At 47.3% G+C, this 25971-nt stretch overlaps 1 protein-coding gene across 14 annotated transcripts in view; it reads left to right on the forward strand.

Moving 5' to 3' along the window:
- Nucleotides 1-25971, forward strand: part of GRIK4 (glutamate ionotropic receptor kainate type subunit 4) — a 413573-nt gene that overhangs the window by 221464 nt on the left and 166138 nt on the right. For 11 of the 14 annotated variants that reach the window (XM_070625039.1, XM_070625048.1, XM_070625053.1 and 8 more), the window contains one exon: nt 18659-18823. The exons of the other annotated variants lie outside the window; for them this stretch is intronic. In XM_070625039.1, the coding sequence (XP_070481140.1) occupies nt 18659-18823 (165 nt within the window). The remainder of the gene's footprint in view (nt 1-18658; nt 18824-25971) is intronic. 14 annotated transcript variants of the gene reach the window in all.

Here is a 25971-nt window from a genome sequence, read left to right on the forward strand (position 1 = left end):
GGAGTGATAATATTTTACTGTATTAAAAGATACAAATGAGATAAGACGTGTGAAAGTGCTTTGTAAACTATAAAAGAAGACACTTTTTTTGCATCTTAAAAAACTATTTTTAATTGTGGTAAAATACACATAACATAAAATTTACCATCTTCATCATTTTAAAGTGTACAGTTTGGTGGTATTAAGTATATTCACATGGTTTGCAACCCTCACCACTATCCCTCTCCAGAACTCTTTTCATATTGCAAAACCGAAACTCTACCCATTAAACAGCAACTGCGCGTTTCCTCCATCCCCCAGCCCCTGGCAGCCACCTTTCTACTTTCTGTTCTTATAAATTTGACTACTCTAGGTGCCTCATATAAGTGGAATCATACAGTATTGTCCTTTTATGACTGTCTTCTTTCACTTAGCATAATGTCCTTAAGGTTTATGTTGTAGCATATCTCAGAATTTCATTCCTTTTTAAGGCTGAATAAAATTCCATTGTATTATAGACCACATTTTGTTTACTCATTCATTTGTTGATGGACACTTGGGTTTCTTCCATGTTTTAGCTGTTGTGAATAATGCTGCTATGAACATGGGTATACAAATATCTCTTTGAGACCCTGCTTTCAATTCTTTTGGATATGCACCCAGAAGTGGAATTGCTGGATCATATGAGGATTCTATTTTTAATTTTTTGAGGGACCTCCACACTGCTTTCCACAGCAGTTGCACCATTTTGCAGTCCCTTCAGCAGTGCACAGGGCTTCCAGTTTCTCCACCTCCTTGCCAACATCTGTTATTTTCTGTTTTTGTTTTTTTGTTTTTGATAATAGCCATCCTAACGGGTGTGAGGTGAAAAGAAGATACAATATTAGCCATTTATATAAGTAATTGATTTAATTATAGCTCACCTCACTTAGAAAAGAGAGAGGGATTTTAAACACATTTATTAAGATGAAGTCCCTGCCCTGGAAGAAGTTATGGTTTAGAAGGGAAACTGAGGATCTCATGGAAATATGTACACTACAGGTCACTTACAAATGGTACCCGAATGCTGGTTAGATGGTGAGAGTGGTACATTTGCCTGGGGTGATCACTGAAGGTCTGTGAGAGAGTTGGTTTTTGAGCCAGACCTTGAAGAGTGACTGGGATTTCCATCCTCAGAGACTGCAGAGGAGGGGCGGAGTGGTGGATGGTCTCCGCGTGGAAGCAGTGTGATTGAAGATGTATTTTGTAAGTGAGAAAGTTTGTTCAGAGAGTGCTACTCAAAGCGTGGTCTCTGGATTCACGGTGTCAGCAGCTCCTGGTAACTTGTTAGGAATGAAAATTCTTGGGCGCCTCCCCAGACCTACACTGAATCAGACTGTGGGAGTGGCACCCGGCAGTCTGTGTTTGAACACCCTGCAGGGGATTCTGATACAAGCTCAACTTTGTACAGAGGAATAGAAGCAGATTCAGCAGGGGTGGGTTAGGGGCCAGATTATGAAGCCTAGAGTTAGGTTAGTGAGTGGGGCTCTGTTAACAACTCTCCAGTGACTGCCCATTGCCACTGGAACAAAATTAAATTTCTCGTCATGGCCCACGAGGCAGTGTGATGGGCTCTGTCTCCCTCTTCACCTTACCTCCTTCCGTGCTTCCCCTCATTCGCTACACTCCAGCCACTGAATTCCGTCACTTGCCAAGCTCTTTCTTGTCTTGCTCCTTCAGCTTGGAATGTTCTTCCCCTCTCCCCGTGGCTTCTTCCTGCTCATTGGTTAGGTCTCAGCTCAGAAGACGCCTCTTCAGAGATGTGCCTTCCTTGACCTCCCTCCGTCATTCTCTCATACTACCCTTTTTTTCCCCATGGCACTTCTTGCTAGCTGAAATTATCTTATGTTTCTTTCTTTACATGTTCATTGTCTGCCTTCCCCGCCTAGAGAATAAAATCCTTGAGTCTGGGTCTCCGTCCTGTTTACCAGTCTGTTTCCAGTGCTTAGAACAAAACTGGGCACGTGGTAGGGATCCAATATTGTGTTTTGTTCAGTAGACACTGGGATGCTTTGAAGTGGTTCTGAATAGTGCAGTGACACCCTCAAAGTGGTGCCTTGGGGGCATTTGTCTCGTGGCTTTATGACGAGGGCGGTGGAGCAGGAGGACTCAGAAAGGAGGGAGAAGAGTTGGGGGCAAGAGTCGGGTTGTGAGGTGATGATAGTCTATACTAGTGGTTCTCGGCTGGGAGCAATTTGCCTCCCCTGTACCCAGGGACATTTGGCAATCTCTGGAGGCATTTGGGGTTGTCACAACTGGGAAGGGTGCTAGTGGCATCTAGTGGATAGAAGCCGGGGTGCTGCTGAACTTTCCACAACACGCAAAATAGCCCCCCACAGCAAAGAATTATCCAGCTCCACATATCAGTAGTGCCGACGTTGAGAAGTCCTGGCTCTAAACTAGGATGGTAGTTGTAGGAGTAGAAAAAAACATGAGTGAGTATTTTCTATTCCGCAGGGTGAGTTTTTTTGTCCCCATCTGTGCCTACAGTTGTGACTTTAAGTCTTTTCGACAACAGACTCAGAAGACCCCAAGAACGGGGAAATTCCTCTGGGACCGAGCACGCTTCACGCTCTGTTTCTCTTTCTTTCTGTTTTTCACTTGGCGCCTGTCTCACGCTCTGTCTTGCTAATCTTGTGTTTCTTTTTCCTCCTCCTTGCTTCCCCTCCCCCTTCCTCTCTTGTTCTTCCTTCATCTGACCTCGCTTGCCTTTTCCTTCTTCCTTTCTCCCTCTGCTCCCTCTTTTTTTTCTCTCTAATTTAACTGCTCATTATGAAGATTTGAAGTTTAGTGGGTTTATGGTCTCAGTCCTTAATTTTTAAAGTGGGTAATTGCATGGTCTGTACTAAATTAAATTTACTAGCTTTTTACTTCTGTGGCATATGGCATCTGAATGGGACTGCTTTTTATCTCCTGCAGGTTTGTGCTATTTCTTTTCCCTTGTCCCTCTGTGCATTTTGAATATTCTGACGACAGCCACTAAGCATCTCTTCCAGCCAAAAACAGCTCTTTAGGAGACTCAGCCAGTCACTGACTTAGGTTGCTGCCAACACCAGGACCAAGAGCTGGTCTGCTGGGCTCTGATGCAGACCCTGGGCGGATCCTGCTCCTCTCAGAAAGCTCCGCTCCCCTTCTTAGGCTGCTCTTCTGGCCTCTAGGTGGCAAGGGCCATTCCCCTTCGCTGAAGGGGCCACCCCAACTCCTCCTCACCATCCTTCCACAAAGCACTGCATACATGATTCCCCAGGGAGACTCTGAGATGCCCATGGACACCAGCTAAAAAGCAAGTTAGTCTCAAGGAGAAATATGGCGCAAACATGGGCTTTTGAGGGAGGACAGACCTGAGAGGTGTTTGTTTTGGTGAAGTGGCACAAAGGATGTTTGAGTCTTCTGCAGACTATAAGGGAGCAGCATGGCAGGCAGGTGCCGGCCTCAGGAAGGCTGAGGGGGGAGTGAGACTGAGTTCCTACCTGCGTTCTAGAAGTAGGCTCCAGGAGAGTGTTGCCTCCCCAGCACATGGAACAGTGAGTGTCCTCCCCAGTCAGAAACAATAATTACAAGGTGAGCTAGAAGTTTGACACATCTTGTTGATATGAATTTTCTTCCTTCCACCTTGGGAAAAGGGCGAAAGAGAGAGAGGATGACATTATCTGAATATTTTTTGAATGAATGAGCAAATGAATGTTCTGTTCTTCCCCCATTGTGGGGCCCGAGCTTAGACTCTCTAAACCTCATGTTCTCCTGGCTAAATGTTCCCTAACCTGTTCTGGTGCTTTCCCAGGGGGATGATGACGATGAACAGAAAGATTATTACGTGTCCTTTGATCTCCTGGGAAAAGAGATAGATAACTCCAAGGTGAAAACAATCAAAGTAATGGCCCTTCAGATTTTTCTAAGCCATATTCTTGCAAAGAATATTCTTGCAAAGAACTCAAAGCTATTCTAATCGGTCATTATCTCTTGCTTGCCCTTTTCCTTGGGTAGAGGGAGATTAGCATCAACCAAACATGTCAGACTTCTAGCTTCCGTTGTAATTGCCATTTCTGCTTGGAAGTGACAAGGTCCTCCCTTGTAAACTCCAGTGGGCATGACTCGTGTATTCACAGCTTTGGGAAAGATGTAGAGATAGGAACCCCTTGGTGCTATTCTGGCTTGGGGTCTCCCTCCCTAGAATCAGGAAGGAAACAGAAAGTGATAGTGATGGAACTTGACGGAGATTGACACGTGGGTCGGCAGACAATGTGGAGCCATGGTAACTCGGAGGCGAGTGGATTGTGGGGATGGCACCTACCAGCTTCCCAGCGGAGCTCCTGTTTCAGAGTCTACCCAGCACCTTGCTTGTGCTCTCTACTCTTACACCCCACCCCCATCACCATCTCCCCAACTAGTCCATGAGTCCTCTAGAGCAGGCGCCAGAGCTGCTTCGTGTCTCCATGTCTTGGGTTCTCAACTGCGTTTACTCCGCTAGTGCCTGGCATCAGATAGGTGCTTGGTAAGTGCCTGTCAAATTGAATTCCCCCAGACAGTGAAGCTGACCTGGGTTCAGGCTCCTCTCGAGTGAAGGCAGACTTTGCCTGGCATCCTGTACATGCTGGACCCATTAAGGCTCCCAGAAGCCCCCATTGCTCCCCGACCCTCTGCCTTCATTCCATTCTATCCCATAACTCGGCCAGATGGCTGTCATCAGCAGCCATTAGAAAAGACAAATGAGCAACTCCAGCCCACCCTTTGTCTCCTCGGCCCAGCTCTGTGCACAGGGAGCCTTGACTGTGGGTATGCCAGGCACTGCCCTGCCACAGTCGTGCATCTGATCTAGCCAGAGCTGTCTGGGGGAACTGCCACAAACATGGCTGAGGGCTCCCTCTGTGACCATGAGGACACAGAGTGGGGGCTGTCCATCCCCAAAGAAAACCTAGAGGAAAGTAGCAAGATCCAGAGAGAAAAGAAGAGCTTCAGGTTAACTGGGAATATCAGTTGGGTATACAGAGACCTTGTAGAGTATTAATAAGACACTAAACACAGATGTAATTGCCGTTTATGCCAGGGACTTTATTCATAAGTTTTTTTTCCAGGGGTCATGTCCTTTGTTAACTTTAGGGGTATGAAGGATTAGGGATGGACCAAAAGGTGAACCCTGTTGTGAGAATCCAGCAATTAACACACATCAGGATCAAGTCTTTTAACAAGTTTGGAAGGCATGCGTGCCTCACATTTGCCTGGGTTTGTGCTGAGGTGCATGGAGGACACAGAGAAAGACAGACTGGGTTCCTGCACTCACGTGGGTTCACAGTTCAGAGAGCAGGCCGGTGGCACAAAGAAATAGTTCTTGGCAACGCTCTCGTGTGCAGGTCCCATCGCCCATCCTACCTCCCATCACGTCCACTTGTGGCTCTGTGCTTTCTCCACCAGCTCGTACTCCTCTCCTGACCTCCCTCCAGGCCTTTCTCAGCTTGTCACAGAACCACTGAGAGGTCCAGCCCATCACACATGGCTCCTTCCACTTGTCAGAACCCAAACCTGTCAGATGGAGTGCTTCCCTTCCACCCATCTCCAGAGGCAACTGCACGCTCAAGAGAGTGGCAGCTGCATTTATTTACCTGCTCCCCAGGGCAGCCAACAAACACCCCCACCTTTGTTCCCCAGGACACGTCTCCGCTCACCTTGTGCCTGCCATTCCCTTGTAGGACTTTGACCCCTGGCTCACAACCTTGCTCCTATCTCTACCTTGGCTCTCGCCCTGATCATCCTCAGTGCCCATCAATACATTGCCTAGTGCCATTGCCTTGCGGATCCTTAACGTCCTCCCCAGCAGTGACCTCCTGCCTCTCCACTTCACTGCCTAAACCACACTCTAGATTGTGGCAACCCTTGATCCTCTTCTGCGTCTAAAACCTTAAATTTCAAAACCCCACCATCTGAAAGCAGCATCCTGTCCTCCTGGCTTTTCCCATCTCGCTTCCACCACTGATGCTCTTCCGCATACTCACATATCCACATATTCTAGTGTTCACAGCCTCCTGGGCCCCCTGGCTCTAACCAACTGAACAGCATTTTCTGAGTTTCACTCCCTTTCCTGTTAGTGCTTTCAACTCCCTTGTCCCCTCATCCTGCCCATCCACCTGTTAACTGGTACTCTTGATAGTTCTGACAGCTACCTGTCTTGCTTCCACCTGTGCCCCGAGGCTGCTTGTAGAAACATCCCACCTCCTCCTTTCAGCTGGGCCCAGACAGAAACGCCTTTACACATCAGAGCACATACATATTCTCAGCTTTTATCTGAAGCTACCTACACCATCTTTGTCCCTCCTGCCTTTAGAGGGGACTATCTTACTTCTTCTCAGAGAAAATAGAAGTTATCAAGCTTAGTCTCTCTCATCTCCCCCCCCCCAAAAAAATATTTATTTACAGCTGTACCTATTAGTATTAGTTAGACTTACTCTCACCAATATGGTAGCCACTGGCTATTGAGCACTTGGAATGTGACTAGTCTGAATTGAGATGTGCTGTAAGTATGGAATACACTGAATTTTGAAGTTTTAGTGTGAAAAGAATAAGAAATATCTCAATGAATTTTATATTGATTAGATGTTGAAATAATAGTATTTGGAAATTTTGCTTAAATAAAATATATTATTAAATTAATTTTATAATGTCACCTTTTTTTGTTTTTTTTTTTTCTTTTTTTGCTTTTTAAAATGTGGCTACTAGAAAATTTAACATTACAATTGTGGCTTGCATTATATTCCTATTGGACAGCACTGAGTTGGAATACAGGCTGAGCTATAACAACGAAGAGACCTGAAAATGCAGGAGCTCAAAGATAGGAATTGTATTTCTCTTCCACACAAGTCTGGAGGTAGGTGGTGGTCCAAGGCCGGGGATGAAAGGGGCAAGAAGCAGTGTTGCCATTATCAACATGTAGTTTCCATGTACACCATTTCCTGTAGTCACCATTTCCAGCCAGCAAACAAGGGAAGGAGAGTCCAGGGCAAGGAGATGGCCAGGACGTTCCACAGTCACTTCCACTCACACTCACTGGTCCAAATTCAGCTCATGGCCTCCCTCAGCTGCAGAGGAGGCTGGGAAATGTAGTTTGTAGTTGGGCAGCCATGTGTCCAGGTAACACTTGGGGTGTCTATTATTAAAAGGAAGGAAGGGAGAAAACACCCGGAGGCCCGTGAGCAATGTTTGCCATGCCTTCTTCCCTCTTCCCTTGCCACCTGTCCTCTCAGCCCAGATGAACCTGTAACCTGTGCTCCAGAGTCTCTCTACCTGCCCTTTTCTAGGACTTGCTTCAGAAAGTGCCCCCTTTCTTCTGACATTATCAGCTTCTCCCTTCCCTCTGGCTCCTTCTTCTGAGTGCCCCTCAGATGAGTTTAAAAGCCCTTCTTTGGGGAGTGTATTCACTCCACCTATTGCCCTAATCACACCCCTTCGCTTGAAGACAAGCTGCGTGACTCAATTCACTTCTCAACCTGCTTCCATCTAAATGCTTCCCCCACCTCTCCACTGGAAAGACTCTTGCTAATGTCGCTAGTGACCTTCTAATGGTCAAATCTCATGGAAAATTCTCAGTCCTTGTTTTATTTGACATCCATCCTCCTTCTATCAGCTGGCCTAACCATTGCGTCTCAGCCTCTTGCATAAGCTTCTCTTCCTCCACTCTCTCCCCAGATGTTGAGTCCCCTGGGACTTGGCCTTGTTCCTCTTCTCTCCTTACTCTCTACCCTATGCCAGATCCAAATTGTCATTGCCACCTTAATCTGAGGTCTTGCAGATTTGTTTCTCCAGCCTGATGGTTCTCTGGAGAGCCAGGCCAGTACCTCTGTCTGTTTCTGAACAGCGTGCCCCAAGCTTAACAAATACTACCCCAAACTCATCATCTCTACTCATCTCCAAAAACAAAAAAAACAACCTTAATCTCCCTGTATTCTTTATTCTAGTCAGTGATGTCACCACCTAAATAGTAGGTAAGGCCAGCAGCCCTGCTCATCTCCTCCCACCCCTCCGCAGCTGGCCCCCTGTTGATCTTTGCTCATGAATCTTGCTTGAATCTGTCCCCCTCTTTGATCCTCATTGCCTTGCCCCTCAGTGCCTGCCTCATGTCTCTTTCCTGAGCTATTAAAATCACCACCATCTAATCTTCCAAGCTCATGTTTCAACTCTCTCCAGTATATCTGCAGTACTGTAAGAGTGGTAGCCCTAAAATGCAAATCGTATGATGTCACCATCTGTTGAGGGCCCTCCTACTGTTCCTCAGCACCTAGAGAGCACCGCCCGAATTCCCTAGTGTGTCACACAAGGTCCTCCATGCTCAGGCTCCTGTCCTCTGATCCAGCCTCTCCCACCAGGCGCTCAGACCCCTCGGGCCTGGACCAGTCACCCCAGGCTTCCTCATGACTTTGGGGGCTCCCCCCAGTTTGTTTCCCTGCTTTCCTGGGAAACTCACGTGCCGACTCTGTGTAGACCACAGAGTTTAAAATGTTTCATTTGCTGAGGGTGAGGAGGGAGGGTGGGGAGGAGGTAGGAAGGAGCCAGAGGAATAGTAATTTTTTTTCATAGAAGCATTTTTTCAAAATTGAGGTATAACTAACGTACAATAAACTGCATATATTTTAAAGTGTGCAATTTGATAAGGTTGGCTGTGCACACACCCGTAATACCATCACCTCGATCAAAATAATGAATTTTTTCATCACCCAAGAAATGTTTCCTCGTGCTAATGTGTAATTCCTCACTCCTGTTCCTTCCTACCTCACCTCAACCCCATCCCCAGGTAACCACTGATCTGCTCTCTGTCACTATAGGTTAGTTTGTGTTTTCTAGAAATGTCTATAAATGTAATCATACAGTGTGCACTCTTTTTTTGGTCTGGCTTCTTTCATTCCGTTTTATCGCTGAGTTACATTTCATTGTATGGATACACCACCATTTGTTTCTTCATTCACCTGTTAATGGCTGTTTCCAGTCTTTGACTATTACAGATCAAATTAGTATGAACATCTATGTACAAATTTTTTAGATATATGCTTCTTTTGGGTAAATACCTACGAGTGCAATGGCTGAATCACATAGTAGGTGTATGTGTAACTTCGTAAGAAACTGTCAAATTGTTTTTCAAATGGTTATATCATTTTACATCCCCACCAGCAGCATCTGAGAGTTCCCTTCACATCCTCATCCTCTCCAACGTGGTATGATTGAGCTTTTTAATTTTAGCCATTTTAATAGGCTTATGGTGATATCTCATTATGGTTTTAATTTGTATTTCCCCAGTTACTTATGATGTTGAGCATATTTTCACGTTTGTCACCCATATAACTTCTTTGGTGAAGCGTCTGTTCGAATCTTTTGTCCATTTTTGAAAATTGAGTTGTTTGGTTTCTTATTATTGAGTTTTGAGAGTTCTTGTATACTCTGAGTACAAGTCCTTTATCAGGTCTGTGCTTCTGCAGACAATATCTTCTCCCAGTCGGTGGCTTGTCTTTTCATTCTCTTAATGGTGTCTTTTGAAGAGCAAATGTTTTTAATTTCGATCAAGTTCAGTTTGTCAATTTTTTGTTTTATGTGTTTTGCTTTTGGTGTCATATCTAAGAAATCTTTTTCTAACTCAAAGTCACAAAGATTTTCTTCTAGAAGTTTTATCATTTTAGGTTTTACATCTAGGTTTATGATCCTTTTTTGTTAATTTTTGTATATAGTATAAGATAGAATTTGAAGTTCTTTTTTTTAAAAAAAAATGATATCCAATTCTTCTACCAGAATTTGTTGAAAAGACCATTTTTTTCACTGCACCTTTGTCAAAGCCAGTTGTCCATATATGTGTGGGTCAGAATACTAATTTTGAAGGAAGAATAGAAGTTGGCATAAAATCCTTGAAAAGCCAAGACAAATTTGGCTCAAACATTATATTATAGAGTGCCTCCTGCTACCAGGGGAGGTGCCAGGCACTGGGGACAGGAAAAATTAAAGAGTGAAAGTTAGAGACTCAATTGATAATTGAGTATAAGATGCATGTGATTCTATGAATATACATAGTTGAGGCCAATCTCTGTATTCAGAGAAAGCTTAAGAAGGAGGGGATGTCTGAGCTGAAGACTCATTCTGAATGAGAGTGGTCAATGAGCAAGGGTGAGAAGGCAGAAGGAGGAGAATGAGCAAAAGTATGCAGGCGTGCAACAGTACTGTGTGTGTGTACCTATGTGTGTGTGAGGGTGTGTACGAGTGTGTGTGTGTTTAGGTGGTGCTATGAGCAGTTCAATATTTATGAGGGTAGAGAAGGATGAGCAGAGAAGCAGAATATAAGGTGAGAGAGAGAGAGCCAGGTCTTTTCTGCCATGCTGAGGAATTCCATTTATTTTGAGATTGAAAGCTAAAAGCAGAGGTTTGCACTTTAAAGTGATCAGCCTGGCAGCTGTGTGTGGGTGTGACTGAGGAGGGTGGGGTGGTGGTTAAAACTCTGATGGGAAAACCAAATGAGAGTTAAGAGGTTGCAGTTAAGTAGTTGAGATGAAAGGACTGAACTAGGACAGTGGTGTTAAGACTAGAGAGAAGAGAACTGATTTAAGAAATATTGAGGAGGTAAAACCAGGAGCAACTGGGAGGTGAGAAATTGGGGTGAGGCCACCATGCCTACATAGCTCTGGACCCAGGCTGCCATTAAAAGCTATGTGATCTTGAACAAGTTGCTCAACCTGCCCCTTTCTCAGTTTTCACACCTATAAAGTGGGACATAAGTTGCAGGGTTGTGGGAGGATTAAATGAGATAATAAACTAAGTTCTTCCAACAGCACCTGGCAGATAGTAAACAATAGTACCAGCTAGTAATTTGAGAAGGAATCAAAATCAGATGTCCCCTGATTTTCCAAAATTGTTGTTGATGGTGACTTGGGAGTACAGTTTGAGTGGAGTGGTAGAGACAGAAGGCAGATTGCCATGGGTTGAGGAGAATATGAGATGAAGTGAAGTTAGTAAACACTGAGTAATCGCTTGAGAAGCCTGGCTTGAACTGAAGGTGAGATAGAAGGAAGAGGCCAAGGGGCATATATGGCCAGTATGGTCATTGGAGGGTCCCTTGGGAGAGGAGAGCTCCATCCATGTTTTAGCAAAGGGGGATGAGCTGGTCTGGGAGAGAGACTGAAGATAAAGGAGAGAAGGGAAGCATGGAGAGGCAGGGTGCTGGGGAGGAAGGCAGGGCATGGGGGGACTCTCCTAGAACAGGAGCCCTCATTATCTGAGCCTGTTGGAAAGGGGTGGGGGCACAAAGTTGAGGCAGTTCACCAAGAGTGGCCTCAGTTTAACCAGTCTGTGGGCCAGGGGCGAGAGAGTGGGAGCTGGGCAGTGGCTAGAAGTGAAAATCCATGTTATGGGCTGAATTGTGTCCTCCGAAAATTTATGTTTGAAATTGTGCCATTTACAAGAACATGGATGGACCTTGAGGGTGTTATGCTAAGTGAAATAAGTCAGAGAAAGACAAATACCATATGATTTCGTTCATATGTGGAAGATAGAAAACTACAAACAAACACATGGACACAGAGAACAGATTGATGGTTATCAGAGAGGTAGGGGGTTGGGGAGAGGGCGAAAGGGGTAAAGGAGGTCAATTGTATGGTGACTGATAGAAACTAAACTTTTGGTGGTGAACACGAACACGATGTAGTGTATACAGAAGTCGAATTGTAATGATGTACACCTGAAATCTTTATAATGTTATAAAGCAATGTTACCTCGATAAATAAATAAAATAAAAATAAAATTTTTGTAAATTTTCCAAAAAAATTTATATATTGAAGTCCTAACTCCCAGTACCTCAGAATGTGACTGTATGGCCTTTAAAGAGGTAATTAAGTTAAAATGAGGTCATTAGGGAGGACCCTAGTCCAATGTGACTGGTGTCCTTTTCAAACGAGATTAGGACACAAACACACCCAAAGGGAAGACCATGTGAAGGGACAGGGACAGGACAGCCATCTGCAAGTCAAGGAGAAAGGTCTCAGAATGACGCCGAACCTGCTGACACCTTGATCTCAGACTCCCAGCCTCCAGAACTGTGAGAAAATAAAGGGCTGATGTTTAACTGCGGCGCTTGAGTATGGCAGCACTAGCTCATGAATATAGTCTATAACATGAGAGGCAGCTGGCCAAGCGAGGCCGCGGGTGGTCCCCAGGTGAGGAGGAAGGGTGTTTGTGGGAGCAGCCTGCCCTGGGGTGTGATGTCCTCCTGTAGCAGGGATAACGGGGACCAACAGGGGTGGAAAGAGGGGCATGAGAGGACAGAGGTGAGTGGAGGAAGCTGGTGCCAGATGAATGATGACGGTGGGACTGTGGCTGGGGACCCTGGGAGCCAGCAGTCTAGGGCTCGGTTTAGGAGCAGGATCCTGGAGGCTCAAACCATCTCTTTGTCTCATTAGCACAGGGCTCTAACCTAGAGCCAAACAGCCATAGGCAGTGTTGTAGATACTGCCTATAAAGACTCTCCAGTAAAACCTCTTTACACTCCCTCTTAAAGACATAAGAGTTACGGAAGTGCCTGGAAATCTTCAGCAGAGACTCTGAAGAATCAAGGAATTAGGGAGTCTGATTTTCCAACCTGAGGGGTCACTTCTGGGCTGTTGAGAGTTTGTGCAGGGAGGGCTAGCCCGTTCCAGTTTACACAGATGAGCAGAGAGCAGGAGAACTGCCAGCCCTGGGTGCCCGGGAGGTCTCGGCAGGGGTCCTCCACCCCACAGGCCCTGTTCCTAGGGGGCGCCCTTGGTCCACGCATCATCCAATGCTTCCCGCACCATGGCGGGTGCAATATCTGCTACTTGCTGTAGGATGTGAAGAGAGAAGTGGCCTTGCATTATTCATTCACTCAATAACCATTCATTAAGGGCTCCCTGTGTGTGCATGTCTGGCATTGTGCAGGTACAGAGATGAATCAGGCACGGCCCTCGCCCTCAAGGAGCCCACTGTCTAGGGAGAAAAGGTGGCTAGACAAATAGGCATAATAAAAATGTCCAAAGTGATTAGTGTCTAATGAAAGGTACAGAGAAATTTCCGCGGGAGTTCTAAGGAAGAGGGAATTAATTTGGGATGGAAATCTGGGGATTTTCAAAGGAAGGAGGCATCACTCTGGGCTTTTAAGGTTCAAGCTAGTAGAGGAAAGTCATATATAGAGATGGGAAGATAAGTACCCCTCCAAGGCAGTGTGTGGTCTCTCGGGAAATCTAAGGAGATCGTGAGCTGGGGTTGTCAGGGAGGGCTTCTTGGAAGAGGTAGGTCTGAGGGGAAAAAGAAGAGCCTGGTAGGGAAAGGGCCCATGTCAGCAGAGGCTTGGAGGAGAGAACTGAAGGCTGGCCTGGGTCCTAACATGGAGGTGCTGTTACCATGGGTGGAAGGAGATGCCGCAGCAAGAAAGGTATGTGGAGGCCAGACTGTGGAGGGCCTGATGCCATCCTAGAGACTCGACTGGAACCAATCCTTCAGACAGTGGGGAGGCCGGAGGGCTTTGAACAGGTCAGTGATCATAAGGCCTCCTGGCTAGTCACAGCCACACTCATTAGGGGTGAGCCTAGGAGTGTTACAGTGGGCAGAGCCAGGCCTGCCAGCCCCAGGGGAGGTGTCCTCTCCAGAGTGGACATAGGCGTGGGCCAGGAACATGGAGAGGAGCTTGGGGTGGTGGTGGGTCCAGAGTCAAGAGGGCAGACTTAGAACTCAGAGAGAACTGGGCCAAGAACATGAGCTCTTGGCTCACAGGGAGAAAAGCCCAATTAAAATGTAAGGGATTAGCAGCTCCCTGGGCATGAAGGAGGCATGTTGAGTAGTGGTGAGTTTAAAGAGTCATTGCATACAGAGTCCTCATGGCTCGAAAGAGAGGACAGACCCTGGCCCCTGACTGCATCTCCCCATCTCAGGCCTGCCCTTGCTGCAGCCCCAGACAGACCTCCCAGCCTCACTGTGGCTACTGGTCGACTTCTCTGCAAAGCAGTCGAGTCCCCGGAGGTGGAGGATGTGCCAGATGATATTGTTCTCATTAGGCAGTGACTGGGAACTCTGAGCATCCTGACCCAGCCGGAGGGCCAGGCCTGGGAGACACAGCATGGGCCAGAGCATTGGATGCACGTTCGGTCCTGAGCACACTGTTCTCCTTCACCCATGGGGCCCCTCGTTGGTGACTGCTGAACAGAAAGTGTGCTGCTTGGTAACGCGTGTTGGGGACATGTTCCTCTGGTGTCCCGAGAGACTGAGGCTGCACCTCGTCCTTGGTGTCCACAGCCCCGGAATCCAGGTTTCTGTTGTCATCCTAATTATTCTGATCCCACTATGTTTGGGATCAGAATATGTTCAACCAGCATCTAATTGAGGCTCTTCCTAGCCGGAAATTAATCACTGTCTAAAACCTAAAACCTAATGAAAAGTGGTGCCCAGAATGGCATGGGCGTTAGGGGAAAAGGAGGGCAGGATAGTGGATCTTAGTGAGCTGGCAAACTCCTACCAGATAACTCTAAGTGTACAGTCCTGCGTTGGACCCTACCGGGAGAGAAGGAGAAAAGGGGTGCTGAGGGGACCTCATACTCCCCTTCATGTAAAATTCCCACATTCCCTATTCCCCACCTGGCCGTGATCCCTCTGTCTTAAAGTGTGTCCACAACGCTCTGTGAGTTGATTGTGTAATGTTCACGGCTGGCTGGTGGTTGGCACATCTGGGCTTGTTTTGGCACATTGTTTTTGTCAGCTCAGCTGCCATAACAAAATACCACAGACTGCGTGGTTTAAGTATCAGACATTTATTTCTCACAATTCTGGAGGCTGGAAGTCCAAGATCAAGGTGCCGGCATTATTGGTTTCTATTGAGAGCCGCTTCCTGGCTTGTAGACAGACACGTTCTCCCTGTTTCCTGGGGGTGGGGTGGGGGGGGGTAGCTGGCGGGGGGAGTGGGCGAGGGGAAGCACTTTCCCGTGTTTCTTCTTATAAGGACACTAATCCTATCAGATTAGGGCTCCACCCTTATAACTTCCTTCATCCTTAAATGGCTTTGAAAGGCCTTATCTCTAAATACAATCACACTTGGGGGTTAGGGCTTCAACATCTGAATTTGAGGGGGATCTCATTCAGTCCACAACACACATCTTGAATGTATGCTCTGCAAAAAGAAGGGGACAGACAGAACTAAGAGGCTCTGGAACAGACCCTCTAGGTGTGTTGCGTCCATGGCAGAGATGCAGTTGTGTGCCCTTTGGGGACTGCTGGGACGGAGCTGAGGCGAGTGTGACTCCATAGCATGAACAGCCTGGTCAAAAACATTACTCAAGTAACTCCCCTCCCACCCTAGAAGCCCCAGTTCCCAGATTCACAGGGGCCAGGGGAATTTTCTGAGAGGCTATTTTATTAATTTATTTATTTCATTACAAGCGATTTATTCAATATTTACTAGGTTGTAGATGGAAAAATTGGTAAGAATGGCGTCACATGGCCCAAAGAGAAAGATAGCTGGCCCAAGTCTATAAGTGTCCCAGGAGTTGGGGACATTACCTGGGGGAGTTTTGCTTTGCCTCGGTAAGACTTTCTTTATGGTGGTTAGAAGGCTCATGTGCCCCACTGCTGTGGACTGACTGTGTCCTCCCAAAATTCATGTGTTAAAACTCTGACTCCTGTCATGGTACTAAGAAGTGGAGTTAGAGTTTAGATGAGGTCATGGGGGGGGCCCCTAAGGGATTAGTGCCCTTATAAGAAGAGACCGGAGAGCTTGTTCTCCCTCTGTCTGCACCGTGTAAGGACACAGCAAGAAGACAGCCATCTGCAAAACAGGAAGAAGGCTCTGCTCTCGCCAGAACCCACCCTCATCTTGGACTCCCCTGCCTCCAGAGCTGTGGGAAATAAATGTTTGTTATTTAAGCCACAAACATGATAGGTTGTTATCATAGCCCGAGCTGACTAAGGCACACCTACCTGGTACATCCACTCTCAGTAGCAAATCCCTGGGAAGACAAGTCTCATTAGAAGGAAGATGAGCCGTGGTTAAGGGTGCGGGGTCTATGTGAGGCTGACCTGATCACTTCCCTCCTTGACCACCCACCAGCCCTGTGAATGTGGGCAGGTCACTCGACCTCTCTGACCTCTGTTTTCTCCAAGTGAGGATGACGCAGATACCACACTTATCTCACAGAGTTGTTGCAGAGATTAAGTGACATTGTGTCCACCAGTACTTACACTAACTTGGTCATGGTCACTGAATAAATGTGTGCCTATTAACTTGAAGCTCATGTGCCGTGGATCCAGTGCCTCCTTCCCATGACTTGTGTGGGACAGCACTGCCAATTCCTGACATTTTTAGATATCTGTTTTCTGTGCTCTAGGGCTGGACTAATGGTTTCCACTATGTTTTTAACAGTGAAACATTTTTTTCCACATCAAACCTTATGTGGAACCCCGACATCTAAACTGATGGATGTGGAGTTATGCTGGTTGAAGCTGGTGTGGGGCTAGAGAGCCCCGGGCAGCCTCCCCCTCTGCTGCTTGTAGGAGCCTAGAGGTCCTGCAAGGAACGCTATTTGAGAATATCTCCTTTAGGCCGCCCCATTTCCCTTCTTTTCCCAAAGTCTTCCTTCTCGGTCAGCACAGTGTAATTGCTTAGGTTCCTGCTTCCTGAGTAATAATCTCTTTCTAGTCTTGCTTCCCTAAGGTCATGTGGGTAGGAGTTTTAGGTGTCCCCAGGCTCTTCAATCATGCATTTCTGGTCCTTTGGCCACTCCTGCAAGTGGCTAATCCCATCAGGTGTTTGTGGATCTTGCTACTTAACTCCCAGAAGCCCACCTTATTACCTAGGTCTTGTTTGGGCATAGGGCAACCTTTGTTGCCCAATGTATGGCCAACCCGGGTAAATGAAATCTAATTTTTATTGTTCAAAAGGGCTATACATAAAAGTAATCCACAAATCAGAAAAAAATACTTTGTATTATTCTGTGTCCTAGTTTTTGATTTGGAAAATGGGTCACAGTGGGTATGGGAGCAAAATACAGAAAAGACGGTATGGAACCTGGGTCTCTCTGTGTACACTAGCCACAGAGATCCAACGGCCACATGGTGGTGAAATCTCTTTGACTTCATTTTCTGCATTGCCTTTCTGAGCCTACAACCTCTGAAAGATAAGCTTGATATTTCTTTTTTTTTTCTTTCTGTAACAGCTTTATTGAGATATAATTCATATACCACACAATTCATCCATTTAAAGTATACAACTCAGTGGTTTTTAGTATATTCAAAGAGTTGTGCATCCATCACCACAATCAATTTTGGAACATTTTTGTCATCCCAAAAGAAACACTATGTGCATTAGCAGTCACTCCCCTTTCTCCCCAACTTTTCCACTACCACTGCCACCACTAGGCAACCACTAATCTGCTTTCTCTCTCTATGAATTCACTTATTCTGGATGTATCATATAAATGGAATCATCCAACTTGTAGTCTTTTGTGTCTGGCTTCTTTCACTTAGCATAATGTTTTCAAGGTTCATCCATGTGTGGCATGTATCAGTACTTCATTCCTTTTTATTTTCAAATAATATTCCATTGTGTGGATATACCACATTTTGTTTATCCATTCATCCGTTGATGGGCATTTGGGGTTTTCCACTTGTTGGTTATTATGAATAATGCTGCTCTGAGTGCTTGAGTATGCTTTTGGTGTAGAGATTTCAATGTTGTAACTTCCTCTACCAAAAGAATGAATGGTGTCAGTAGCTAGATTTATTGAGGGTTTACCACGTGCCAGGCACTGTGCTGAGCATTTCACACATACTGTTCACATAACCTTCACAAAAGACCAATGAGCAGGGTGTCTCCACCTTTCTACAAGGGAAGAAACTGAGGTCCCATAGCTAATAGTGGGTAGAGCAGGGATTTGAACCCAGCTCTCTATGATACCATAACACTTATCCTTAAGCCTGCTTCCAGAAGTGGGGCAGCTATTGGTACTACGCCACTGCAACCATTCACACTGACTGAGTCACACTGATTAAATTCGTATTATGTGCCACTTCCATACATGTATCTTACTGAATCCCCACACCAGCCCCCTGAGGTTGTCTTACCATTCCTAGCGTTCAGTGGGGAAAAGAAGTCCAGAGAAATTACATGGCTCACCAGGCGACATGTCTCACCGGTGTCATAGCCTGGAGAGCCAGCATTCAGCAGTATCCTGCCACTGCTCCTTAATACTGGAGCTCTCCCTCTCAAACCTGGCCTTCTTTAACCCTCTCTCACCTCTCATATACCCAGAATACCATTTTCGAAGGACAGCCACTATCTCCCTTCCTTTGCACACATGTGCCTGTGTGTGCATGCAGATGTATATCCAAGGGTATCACCGTGCCTGGGCCTAGGGACCTTGTCCAGATAGACCCCTCGTGGCCTGCCGTGGCATTACAGGGTTCCCGAAGTGGATATCCACGTTAGAATTCACTGCTGTGCCTGGCTACAAACCGAGACCCTTAGCATGTGAAGGACTTGCTTTGGGGATAGTCCTGAGGATGGCAGGGTGGAGGGGGATGCCGGGAGCTGCCTGGAAGAGGAAGGTGATAGTGGGAGGAGACTGGAGAAGGAGGAGGGGTAACAGTAGAGGGTACCAACTATCTCCATGTGGTTGCCTGCCTACAGCTGCTATCTTGGATGACCCCATGGAGTGCAGCAGAGGGGAGCGGCTCTCCATCACCCTGGCCAAGAACCGCATCAACCGCGCTCCTGAGAGGCTGGGCAAGGCCAAGGTCGAAGTGGACATCTTTGAGCTTCTCAGAGACAGCGAGTACGAGACTGCAGAAACCAGTACGTAGAATGGGCAGGGCTGCCCTCTGCTTCCCTCGCTGGCAGAGGAGGCGCTGGTGGCGTGAACTGCACCCATCGCCAGGCCTATGATGTAGATATTCCCAAGAGAGGGAGAGAAACATGCAGCAGGATGTCCTAGAGGGCTCAGTCTGGATGAGATGCCCAGGTTTTGCTGTAAATCATGTGTAGAGTAGAATTAAGATGGGAAACTCATTCATTCATTCATCATTTACCCACTCATTCATTCCTTCATATATTGATTCATTCATCTTCTGGACATTTTGTATACAAATCCCTGAATGAAACCTTATGTGTGATTAAGAAAGGAAAGATATGGCCAGCCCAAGGGTAGCTTAGTCATTACACATCTGATTGCCTGTCTTGCTTTCTTGTGCTGAGGGCAGCATTGTGAGAAGAAAATGAGACTTAGGATGGAGTTCGGCCACTCGATCTGTGGGTAACCTTGGATAAGTCACTTATCCTATTTAACCTCAGTTTCTTCATCTGTAAAGTGGGAATGCTAGGCTCTACTTTGCAAATCTTGCAAGTTATTGTGAGATTTAAATGACTTAAAATATAGGAAACCTTTCTGTAAGATGCAGTGCTTTACAAAGAGACATAGTAGGTCATTCAAGTCACGCTTAGCCCCTGCTATGTGCTGGTTATTGCTTTTAATTCTCCAAACAACCTGAGAGTGAAATGTTATTGTCCCCACTTTACAAAAGAAACAAGCTCAGAAACATTGGGTAACTTCCCCAACCTCAGGGCTAGTCAATGGGCTGAGCAAGTCCTGAATCCTCAACTCGCATCGTCACCCTGTGAGTCCAGTGCCCAATCCCCTCCACCTCCCCTGGGATTCTCTGCTGGTATTACCTTGACAGCCTTACAGGATGAGCTTCCAAGTTAGTGGGCTGGTGACTTGTAGCTAAGCTGGAAATGAACAACTCCAGTTCAGAGGGAAGGGGAGGAGCCAGAGAGATGCTAGCATCTATTCCCTAAGACTTTGGAGTCCCCATCTCCTCCCTTTCTAGTCCATGTTAACCTTTAACAACACTCATTGGCAAAAACAAACAGAACTAAATAAAAGAACAACTTGCTCAAGTATATGTCAGACGTCTGGTCTTCTATCTGTGGATCCAGCAACGCTCTAATCTGAGCGACCAGCATTGCAAAAGAAGCAGCATTCACACTGGCCCAGGTGCAATAGGTAGGATATCGTAAGGATCCAGAGAGGGCAGGAAGGGAGGGACACAGCGGCTGTCTCGCTGTCTCGCAGCTGCTTTAATGCTCTCGTGGTATTGGATCCCTGCTCCTCCCTCTCTGCCAGCGTGGTTTCCCTGGCTTATTCATCATACACCTGTCCCATAATGGCCATCCAGGCCCAATATACAATTTGTTTATTCATTCTGGAAACTTTCATTGAGCATTTACTCCATTTCAGGCAAGATCCAGGATGTCATACACTGGAAACAATGTAGGAAACAAGGTAGACATGGTCCTTTGCCCTCAGGAGGCTTACAGTCTCTCTTCAGCATGCACATCAATGGCAGCTTCCCTCAGTGCCTCTTGGTCTGGATTCCCAAGGTAGAAGATCTGACTGGTCCAGCTCATCTTGCCGTGGCTCATCTCAAGAGTCACAAGTGTTGGCCAGATGGCGTAATAATTACCCTTGGGGAGAGTGCCCACTCCTAGAGATTGAGAGTGGGTTCCTACCGTACAGAACAGGGCAGCTGAGGCCAGTGAGATCCATGGACAGATTCCTCCAGAAGAGAGCATGGGGGAACAGGTACCTGACAGAGTCATTCATTTATTCACTTGGTCAGTCAGGAAAGATTTAGTGAGCGCCTGTTATACTCCATTCTAGGCAACAGGGATTCAGCAGGGAACAGACAGAAATCCTAGTTGTCATAGAGGTCAAATTCTAGGACAATGAAAGGAAGATTCAGATTTCTCAGGATCGCCAAGTGAATTTAGAAAAGCCAGCCATGACTTCCTGTGAATCTCCTAGTCCAGTCTGTAGCGTTTCTTTGTCCAGGAGGGCAGGTCTCAGACAAGGGTCTGGATTTCTAAACAATTCGGTAGCCTATACTTTGCAAAAACGGCTCCTCCTTCCTTTTCTTTGGTTCTTCAGGGCTTCCCTGGCAGAGCAGAGAGCACAGATTGTCCGTTGTAGATGGGGGTCATTAGTCGATGTAAATTTCCTCTCCTAATGACCCATGCAGCCTGGTTTAGTAGAGTCGATACATCTAAAATATTAAGCCAGATGAATCAGGGAATAAAGGAAATGGATATCTTTGTTCCACATTACAGAGCTTTGGGACATCTTTCTAATGCCGTCTTTTAGGCGCACCAGGTATTTTATTAACAAGTGGCCCTTGGTTCAGCTTTTATATCTCAATGTGTGTGAGGCATGATTAGCATTTGTTAGAAAAGAGGACTTCTGGATCTTTCTACCCCAAAGGCCCTTTATCTGAAGCTCAAGCTGCTCCCCCACAATGGATTTTAAACATCACCCAGACAGTTCGTAGAAAGGTTCCAGCACAACTCTTTCCCTCCCAAAGTAAGGGGGAGAGGGGTGTTGGGTTGGTGTTATTAGCTGAAGCAGGGCGGGGCAGGGACTGGGCTGGAGTGACAGTGTTTGTGGGAGGAGATGGGAGGGAGACAAGATCCCCAGGTGAAGGAAAAATGACGGCTCTGTGATCCCTACTTTGGGGAGACTGTGTGGTATAAAGAGTAGGAGTAGATTTTAGAATCAGACTGACCAGGTTTAAATCCTGGCTCTTCTGTGTACTAGCTGTGGGACTGGACAGGCTGTTAAACCATTTTGTGCCTCAGTTCCCTCATTTGTAAGACAAGGGTCATCGGAGTATGACAGGAGACAGTGCGGGGGAGGTGCTTAGCACGGTGCACAGAGCAGGTATTCAATAAGCGGCAGCTGTGGATTTTGTTGCTGGCTTTGTTCTCTCACCCTCACCTTGGCGTGGGCTTCCTCCTGACTCTCAGCATCATCTCCCTGTCTCCTCTGTTTCCAAGTTCAGCCATCCCTACGTGGCAGCACCGTCTATCTCCCAGCTGCTCTCACGTGGCCTGCCTTAATGTCAGCGTGCCTCGTGGGGCACCCATCGTAGCTGTATATTCCCCTTCTCTTTCCAGTTTTCTGGGCTTGATGCGTCGACAGCTTTTAGCCTTTGGAAGTTGTATTGGGTCACCCAAAGCCAGTTATAGCTTGATGTCATGAGTGGTGTCTTCCCTGCGCTGGTGGCCCAGGGCTAATTTGCATTGTTAACTTAAGACTATTTGATGGCTCTGGGTTCCTGAACAATGCCCCCAATCTCACACCTGTCACCCTGTAGCCAAGGACTCTGCTTCAAGGGGATAGAAGAGATCCTAGTGATGACGTTCTTGGTTGCGGAGAGCCGAGGCTCTGATCTGAGCTGAGGCAGTAGCAATCCTACCGTGTACAGTTGTGCCTGCTTTCAGCAATAAGTGAGTTTCAAAAAGCTCTTCACAAATCACTCTTAATGATCATATTTGGGGCAGGTGTGTCAGTCATGGAGAGCAGTGGCAATTTGAGAATCAAACATTATGAAGTGTAAAGAAACTAAAGATGCTGGAGGCAAGAGTTCAATCTCCTCATTTGATGGTTGAAAGCGAGGCTGGGAGATGGAAAGTATCACACGAGGCACTAATTAATAACAAACCAGGACACTGGAAAGATCCAAGTAGAAACTCACCCGCACTTCTATCTGGTTCACATAGATTTTCATATAGTGGGTTTACGTAAAGCGAGGGTCGCTCGGAAAGCTCCTCAAACCCACATCTGATTCCCTCCACCTCTCTGCCCTTTTGCCATCATTGCCTCAGGCTTTTTGATGTTCGACTTCCCAGCTCCCTCTGCACAGCCCGCAGATCTGAAATAAGAGGGATGGACAGGCCTTGTAGGCCATCTCTCCTCCCGCCAGGCCCTTTCCTCCTTCGCTTCCTATCTTATCTCCATCTCAGCCTTTCTGGTGCAGGAGCTCCCACGGGCCTTGCCCTCCTCTGTTCCTACAGATCAGTGTGTCTCCTGCGGTTACTGTATTAGAGCTTAACTGAGTGCCCACCCCCTTGTCACCCAACCACCCGGAGGCACCGTCCCTGCTGCTGCTGGAGCCGGTTTGAGGTTTAATTTACTGCAGAGCTAGAAGCAGGAGCCTCCTGTCAACCCCTCGCCTCTGCCTCGATTTGTCTCTGTGAGGCCCAGCATGCTATCAGCCATCCACACCACTTCCCCCGGAAACCCAGAGATGCAATGGTTATCCCAGCCCCGTGTGGCCCCGTGTGCCTGGAGAGGGACACGGAGTGTGATGTCCCTGCACAAGCTCCCCAGCTTCTCGCAGGCTCTGTGGCCTGACTTCTGGTGATTCAGAGCTGCTTCTGGTAAGTGAGGGCTATCGTCCCTTCATCAGCTCAATAGAAGGAATCCAAGTCTGCCTGAGGGAAAGAAGTGAGAAGCAGAAGAGAAAGGCATACAAATGGTGATGAGTCATTCAACAAACATTCCTTGCTCCCCTTCTCTGAGCTACCCACATCATGTATGCGTAATATGGACTCAGAGAGGCATTGAATTACAGTGCTTAGAAATCATCTGGTCCAGCCTCCTCATTTTACAGATGAAGAAACTGAGGCTCACGGTCTTCACCAGATGGGAGTTCAGACCACACAATCGAAAAGTGACATAAATCTCAATGGCTCTGCTATGGGCTTGCCAATGAGTGGCTCAGACAAGGGCAGAGGGAGGCAAGAAATAGGTCATAGGTGTAGCTAGGTGGTCAGATAAGGCCTCTGGGCCATACCCTGGAGTGTTCGATAGGTGAAGGGAACGGAAGAGGGCATCCATGCAGAAGTCATAATAGCGTGAGCAAAGGCTCAAGGCAGGGAAAAATGGAGTACCTTGGGGCATAATGACAGATGGGCGTGGCTAAAACAGAGTTTCTGAGGGGGAAGTGGTGAGGGCCAGGACTGGAGAGCCGTGTGGAGTAGTGGTCATAACTCAGGTTCTGGAGTCAAACACAGCAGGATCCTAATCCTGGCTCTGCCAGCACTGTGGGCTCATCTCCTGTGCCTCAGATTCCTCATCCTTAAAATGGGAATGATAAGAGTTCTCACTCGGTGAGGTTGTTGTGAGCATTAAATGAGATGATGCACTTATGAGAATTAGAGCAATGCCTGGCGTAGGGGGAACTCTTAATAAATGTTACCTATTATTTTAGTAGTAGAATGAGTGTAGGGACTCCTCCCTCACAAAGTGATTGTAAGGTTTCAGGGTGGTTGCCTGTCTGCCGGCCCGGAGCCTGCGTGTGGAAAACTGCTCACACGGTGGTTTGGGTCCAGGCTGATGGCTTTGAATGATGTGCTGTTGGTGAGAGCAGCCAATGGCAGTTTCGCGCTCTCCGATACCCCGGGCAGTCTGACCAGAGAGGTCCCCATGGTGGGGTTTGACGGTGTCGAGACCTGGCACTTCTACTCTCACACACTCCCTTCTCAGCTCGGAGGCCTACAGAGCTGAGAATGGAACATGCGCCTGCAGGCTTTGGCACAGGGAGGCGACGGTTCTTTGGCATCGATTGAGGTGATTGTTTGTTTTGTTCCCGGACGGTCAGGGCTTCACCCTGTGCTCAATGTGCAGCATAGCCAGGCAGGAAGAGAGACCTTGCCATCCCGCTCCACTCAGGCTTCGGCACCGTGAAGGGTGTTTACGTGAAGGGCTCTGAGCTCTCCCAGCCCCCTCTGCTCCGCATCACTGTGAGCTCCTGCCGGCCGGGGTTGTTTACCACACTGGCTCAGAGAGTGCTGAGTGACTCATCGAGTGCTGCTGTCAGTGAGGAGGCCCCGGCTTGCTTCTTCATCCCCAGCCAGCAAGCTGCCCCTTCCCCAGAGGGCCTGCAGTCAGTGGTGCCTATGACCATCCCCTCTGGACCCCCTGCATCACAGCTAGATCCTTCCCCTCCCTGGGAAGACTGAGGGGAGGAGTAAGGTGTCATGAGCACCAGGTTTCTAAGGGGACTTCGAACCCACACCAGAGCTGGCATCTTGACAAGAGGAAGGTCCTCCTTCTTACAACACCCCACCGTGGTCTGTTATTCCAGCAGCTGCTCTGACAGTTGCCTTCCAACTCTTCCGCTGGCTGGGAAACTTCGTTGCCATGACAATGTCACTCAAGTCTCCCTGTTCCCTCTCCTCCCTGCTCCCCAGGAGGCAGAGGTAAAGTGCACTTGCCTCCCCTCCCGCCCCTCACACAATGTGCTCAGGGACCCTCACAGAGGGGCAGGGGCTGCACGATCAGAATCCAGGAAGTTTCAGAGCTGAGGCCCTTTATAAGTGATTTCCATTTCTATTGAGCAGGGCATCCTTCATAGGGAATGAAAGAGCAATTCCCAGATCCCAGGAAATTCCCAAGCCATGGCTGCTGGGAAGATGAGAATTCAATTTCACTGGACTCATTTGGGATCATTTCAGTTCGGTTGAATGAACATCTATTGAGCAATCCCTTTTTGCCTGGACCAAATAGATGTGACCCCCGCCCTCAAGGAGTTTCCAGTCCAGTGAGAGAGATGGGAGATGGACACTCAGAACAGCAGGCACAGGTCCATAAACCCTGGAGGCTGGATGTGTTTAGAATCCAGAACTTTCCGGATACTGGAAAGGTCATGTGGTGCGTATACCATATATTAAGTAGCATCTCAGGCGGGGCTTGTGCTGAACCCTATATGCCAGCAAATGCATGCTTATATTCAAATAGTCACATTATAAATAACTTCACATTGATTTAGATTAGATTTTGCCCCCAAATGAGTTTGCTGAAAACTATCCAATTTCAGAACCTTTTGGATTTTATAATTGGGAAGAAGGAATTGGGCCTTCTATAAGAATTAATTTTTGGAGAAACTTCTCTCCATTGAGACCCTACATAACGAGCCAGCTTAGGGCAGAAGCTGGCCAGGAGTTCAGAGAACAAGGAAGCTGACCAGTTTCTTAGGCACCTGCAGCACGGACCTGAGTCAGAGCCACAGGGTGATGTGAATATAGGGAGGGAGAGGTGACTTCTTGCCCAGGGGCAAGATCTGAGCTGGGCGCTGGAGGATCAGTAGAAGTTTGCCAGGCAGAAG

This window comes from Equus przewalskii, chromosome 6 (assembly GCF_037783145.1).
Source record: "Equus przewalskii isolate Varuska chromosome 6, EquPr2, whole genome shotgun sequence".
NCBI lineage: Eukaryota > Metazoa > Chordata > Mammalia > Perissodactyla > Equidae > Equus > Equus przewalskii.